Here is a 6,165-nt window from a genome sequence, read left to right as displayed (position 1 = left end):
GAGAAGGGGGTACATGGGTAGGGGTGCGGGGGCAGAGGAAGGGGGTACAAGGGGAGAGGTGCGGGGGCAGAGAAGGGGGTACATGGGGAGGGGTGCGGGGGAAGGGCCGGGGAACAGAAGGGGAAGCCGGGGGCGGCCGGGCAGGGCCCGGCCCGGCACTGACCTGTCACGCTGGCCTGGGTGACCCGCTGGATTATCGCCTTCATGGCGCCGAGGTCGCGGAGCCAGGCCGGGCCGGGGATCAGCGGCGCGATCCGGAACCAGCGGCCGCGGCCGCCCCCTGCAGGCCCCAGCCGGCACTGCCGCAGCCCGGCCCGCAGCCATCGCGGGGATGAGAGCTCCGCCCCCGGTGGAGGGAGGGAGGGGGGCGGACAGCCCCTATGGAGACAATAGGGGCATTCCCCATAGGGGAGGAACAGTCCGCGCGGGGGGGGGGGGTGAAGCAGCCCCTATAGAAAGAGGGATAGAAAGGGGACAGGCCAGACAGGGGAGGAATTGAGGCAGACCCCATGGAGCGAATGAGGGACTCTCCCTCTAGGAGTGGGAAATACTGTCTGCCTTGAACATGAAATCAGGATGTTTGCTCAGATACAAAGGTCAGGAGAGGGTCTTGCTTCACAGCCTCATAGCCAGTCTTGGACATAGGAGAGCAGGCTTTGATGCTCTGACAGTCTGCAGAAAGGCTGCTATTGATCCTGGCTGCTTTTAACGTAAGGGATATAGACACACAGGTGACAGATCCTGGTTTTAGCTTTGTGACTGGTTTTCCTCCACATTTATGTTAAGTGACCACATTAAACAGCGCTCTATGCATGCCGCTATTCTGTTGCCACAGAAATTACCACTTTCACCACAAAATTCCTGAGTGTCATTTTGCCACCACTTCCCGGTGGCCGTTCGCTTACCCACTTGACAGCATAGGCTAGTGGCGGTTTTAAAGACGGAGCAGAAGGCACTGAGGTGGTGAGCCTTTTCAAGTTGAGCACAGCACTGAACTTTAAGGATGACACTAATGGCACCAACATTAAAGCAAGGAACAACTGACAGACAGGGGAGTCACTCTGAAGAATCACAAGTGTTGAGAAAGGAGGAAGCATGAGGTGGTAGAAATATGAACTAATTAATTCTTGGTGGGGAATTTGAAGAGATAGGGGCAGGGCCTGGGAAACAGCATGGAACTAATGAATTGTGTGTGTTCAGAAGAGGGGGAGTAATTTCTCCAAGGTTAATTTCTCTAACCTTCATTGAGCCTGCTGCAAGTGGGTCTGGCAAGCTCTACATTTGATGACAATGACAACTGAGGTAGAAAATTGGAGGGAAGGCTGTGCTAAAGGTTTGCATTGCACTTCTATCTGAAAAATGTCTTTATGCTTCTGATAGCACTTTTTATCTACTGGGACTGGATGATAGGAGATGGATCACTTGATTATCTGTTCTGTTCATTCCCTCTGAGGAACCTGGCATTGGCCACTGTACAAATAGGAAAAAATATATCAGCCTGCAACAACTGGCAGCAAAACTCAGGTCAAATAGTTGTATCTGAAACTACTTGTAATTCTTTTTTAAATGACTAGATTGCAAGTTGCTTGTGTCCATTTTAAAGAAAAAAAGTGAATAAGGCCTTGACCTGCTTTATAATTTAAAGTGTGTGCCACACAGTTCTTTTGGCAAAGAAAGATGATGCATTTCATTAGCAGGATAAATAGAAAGACCCATTTCCCCTCCACAATTACTCCACAACTAGGCCAACATGCTTCTTAAAATACAGACTTAATTTAAAAGGTCTTTATGAAAATCTGCCTTTGGTTGCAATAATAGTCTTCCATGGGAGCAGGACTAGATTCTTTAACTCAGTAAACTCCACCTCCACCCTCTTACTAAAAGCTTTCTTTGGCTGTTCATTCACCATTTCACAGAGCAGCACAGACATTTCTTTCAAAGTAAATGCAAATATCTCCCACTGATGGACTCATCCCTTACTTACACTACATACTAGCAACTGCCAATGGTCACGTATAAGGCTTTTGTGTTATGGAGTTCACCTATCCTGGAGATATCACACTTAGGTGTTTTTTGTTTTAAAGTCCTTGGCAATACCTCAAGCAGGAATTTCTTTTCTAAACAAAGTTGATTTTTTTGTCCTGTGTTTCAAATACTGCTCAATTCATGGCTGTTCTTATAGGTTTTTTAAATCTACCTCACTTTAAACAATGCCTAACTGTAATCAAAAATTACTTGTGGATTAGCATCACTGCTGTCAACATGGATTTGGGAATACTGATTAGTTACTTAATACTATAAATTCAGCAGAGGAAGCACAAAACATCTCTTAAGCACCTTTTAAAATTTTCTAGTTTTGTGATTAATCCAGATGATGTTCTCTCCCCCCGCCCATTATAATTTTAAGATTTTTTTTAAGTACTGCAAAACAATCAAGGTTTAAGAGATGAAAGATTCTACTCTATTCCCAATCTGAAGTTATTCTAAAGATAGCATTTCACATTTACTGCTCTATGACCTCCACATCATGTGTGTTCAGTTAGTAAGTTTAAAAAGAAAAAAGTTGTTTCCATAGCTGCTACTGCTATAAAATCCTGCTGAGCTCTGAAAATTAAACTCTGTTCTTTCCAGTTTACTGATCTTCCCTATCCCAGATGAGATATAATACAGTGATAGTCAAAATGCAATTATAGCAAACACCTCATTGGTAAAGATTCTGTAAATGGTACTTTGTAAAAAAAGACAATCAACTTAAAGTCTAAGTAATTTCAAGTACATCTTCCCCATGTTTGCAGTTAATGTGCATCTCTCCTCTGTTGCTATCTGAAAGAGCCACAAACACAAGGAAAAATGTCAAAGCACTAGATGAGCAAACTGAAAAAGATATTTCTCTTCTCTTTTCAGTTAGTGATCTCAGATGTTACTTGTAATAAAAGAAGGCAAGCCAATGTTTGCACAGTACTTTGAGTATGGCAAGTGCAGGGTAAGTGTTACATATCAGTAGTAAATAAAATAAATGTTCAGGCATCAGTTTGATTTTTATAGTAGGCCTTAACAATTCTCTTGAAGTTCCAGCCAGAAAACAGACCAGCTCAGTCTCCCATATCTGTGTTGGCTCTGCAATACTAAGAGAAATAAAAACACATTTACCAGTACAGTAACTCTGTATACACACAGAGGTGACTCTGAATACACATAATGAACTGATCTGTGGAGTAAAGTAGTGAGATTCTCACCAAGGTGCTCTTCAGATGGGAGCCACACTTTTAAGTTGTTGCTAATGCAACTTTACATATAAACAAATTGCTTCAAGAAAGTGACCTAGCAGAACAGTTGAGTCATGCACATCGACAAAGCTATTGATGAGAGTGCAGTTAATATTGGGCACTATTTACACCTTTAACTTCACTCCTTTAGGAAAAGAGATGAAACAGATTAGTTACTCCAACTGAGTTCTGTATACTTGAGTCACTCAATTGTGTTTTTAAGAGATCAATTTCTATATTCCTTTATGTATTAAAGTTGGAAAATGGGACCAGAAGTAGATAACATGAGGACTCTCTCAAAAGCCAACAAAGTAAAATATAATTCACTTTACTGGAAGAGCACTTGGTGTCCAAGATTGTAAATGTGAGACAATCTCTAAACTGACTGCAATTTCTTATTACCTGATCAAAGCTCTAGAGAGGAAATCATGTTAATTTAATAGACACTACTACATGGGGTGCAAAATCATTAAAATACACTTAAAACTATACAGATTTAATTACAGGAAGTTTAATAATTTGTAACTTGTTTAATATTTCAGCCCTGTAAGAGTTTTTGGGAAAAAACTCTGTCTTTTAACAGAGTTGAAAAGGTTTACTAGGCTTTGCAAATCATTCTGGGGTTTGTTGTTTTTTGTGGGCAGGAGAAAGTGTGTGTGTTTGTGGTGTGTTGTGTTTTTTTTAATTGAAATAGATAAAACCTGCTCTTCAACAAAAGACTTTTCATGTCCAAGCAAGCTATCTTGATGCAAGCCATTTCTCTTGTATATGTATCAAATTCCTAATTTTCAGGATCAGTTACTCTTCTGGACCAGGGCCATCACTGGTTGCAAAGAATGATTTCACTTTATCATACAGGTCAGTTATAGGATGTGCAGCATTCTGTTTATACGTTATTGTTGATGTGAAAAAGGCATCTGCTGGTGTTTCCCTTGGAGGTGTTCTTTCTTCACCTAAAAAAAAAAAAAAAGTAATTCTTAGGCACTCTCTCTCTTGTTTCCCTGCCTATGGCTGCCAATACAGTTGTATCAGGATACTGTTAACAACTATATTTTTAGTCAGTTTGTGGTTCACTTAATTGCTTCCCAAAATGCAGGAAGGAACAAATGATATTTTTAGAAATTTAAAATCCACTTTAGAACATAAGAACAGCCGTACCGGGTCAGACCAAAGGTCCATCTAGCCCAGTATCCTGTCTACCAACAGTGGCCAATGCCAGGTGCCCCAGAGGGAGCGAACCTAACAGGAAATGATCAAGTGATCACTCTCCTGCCATCCATCTCCATCCTCTGACAAACAGAGGCTAGGGACACCATTCCTTACCCATCCTGGCTAATAGCCATTTATGGACTTAACCTCCATGAATTTATCCAGTTCCCTTTTAAACGCTGTTATAGTCCTAGCCTTCACAACCTCCTCAGGTAAGGAGTTCCACAAGTTGACTTGTGTGCTGGGTGAAGAACTTCCTTTTATTTGTTTTAAACCTTCTGCCTATTAATTTCATTTGGTGACCCCTAGTTCTTGTATTATGGGAGTAAGTAAATAACTTTTCCTTATCCACTTTCTCCACATCACTCATGATTTTATATACCTCTGTCATATCCCCCTTAGTCTCCTCTTTTCAAAGCTGAAGTCCTAGCCTCTTTAATCTTTCCTCATATGGGGCCCTCTCCAAACCCCTAATCATTTTAGTTGCCCTTTTCTGAACCTTTTCTTTTTGTGTACTAAATGAAATTTAAAACATTTGAAAAGGCCAGTTTGGTACTGGCATCTGAATTATTAAGGCTAACACTGATAAACGGGAGGAACAAATGAATAACCTTGACAGCCTTTTCGGCACTATCCGCCAACCAGTTATAAAACCAGATTGAAATTTTGGGTGTATTCTGGGGAGATTTACAAGACAACTGAAAGCAAGACTAATCCTAAATATATTTGGCATGCATGTAAGCCACATGGATTTTGTGTGTGTGGACATGGTGTATTTTACAAGCATGTTGAGCTAACAAAATTGTTCTTAAGTGTTGAGTATAGATAGAACCTAGGTGTGAAAAGCTCAATCTCCAAGATCATTCATGTTTGGCCCCTCTGCTGAGGCTTGCCAAACAGTGTCAATGCTGGGTTTTTCAATAGCTTCAGCATTGCTGACATTTCTAAGCTAAAATGAACAACTAGGAAACAAAATATTTTTGACATAAAACTGTCAAGACTTCTGTATATATCATCCAGTAGCAAATATGGGTGCAAGCTTCCCTCCCTCTTAGGCCCTTTGTAGCTCACCTCCAAGTTACAAGTCAAAGGCAACTCACCAACTGAACTGGGGCGTAAATATTTACTGAGCCCTTCATTGACCCCCTCCTGTTGGAGGCGCCGTTAAATGCGCGCGCAGTTAAGTGTGGGTGCAAAACTGGCAGCCCCGCCACCCACTCGAGCAGGGGCTCTGCTGACGCACTCTGGGAGTCACGTTTCTGATCGCCAGCGCTTCCAACCACCGCTAATCTCTCTGATGTTAGGTTGTGACCATCCCGCCCGGCACCCGAAACAGGGAGCGCAGCGAGGCCGCCAGGTGTCCGTCCGTCCCCCGCGCAGAGCCTGGGACGATGCCAGGGCAGGAGAAGCCCTTGCCCAGGAGGCGGCAGCAGCAGGGACAGGCCAGGGAAAGGGCACCACGCACGGTGCTGGGCAAAGGCCATGCTGTGTCCAAAGCGCCCCAGGATCAACACTACCCCCCTAGACACACACACACAGGCGGCCCTAGCCCCCCCACCACACACACACACACACGGGCGGCCCTAGCCCCCCCACCACACACACACACACACGCGGGCGGCCCTAGCCCCCCCACGCCCCCGCATAGAGTGACCAGACAGCAAGTGTGAAAAATCAGGACAGGGAAGGG

General features: G+C 43.6%; 1 protein-coding gene across 1 annotated transcript in view; it reads right to left on the bottom strand.

The window, feature by feature from the left end:
• Window positions 1-286, bottom strand: part of DTD1 (D-aminoacyl-tRNA deacylase 1) — a 96,714-nt gene extending 96,428 nt beyond the window's left edge. The window contains exon 1 of the mRNA XM_032795889.2: window positions 164-286. Coding sequence (XP_032651780.1) covers window positions 164-206 — 43 coding nt within the window. The 5' untranslated portion in view covers window positions 207-286. The remainder of the gene's footprint in view (window positions 1-163) is intronic.
• Between the last annotated feature and the right edge of the window lie 5,879 nt (window positions 287-6,165).

Source organism: Chelonoidis abingdonii, chromosome 3, assembly GCF_003597395.2.
Source record: "Chelonoidis abingdonii isolate Lonesome George chromosome 3, CheloAbing_2.0, whole genome shotgun sequence".
Taxonomy (NCBI): domain Eukaryota; kingdom Metazoa; phylum Chordata; order Testudines; family Testudinidae; genus Chelonoidis; species Chelonoidis abingdonii.
This window is presented reverse-complemented; position numbering and strand designations above follow the sequence as displayed.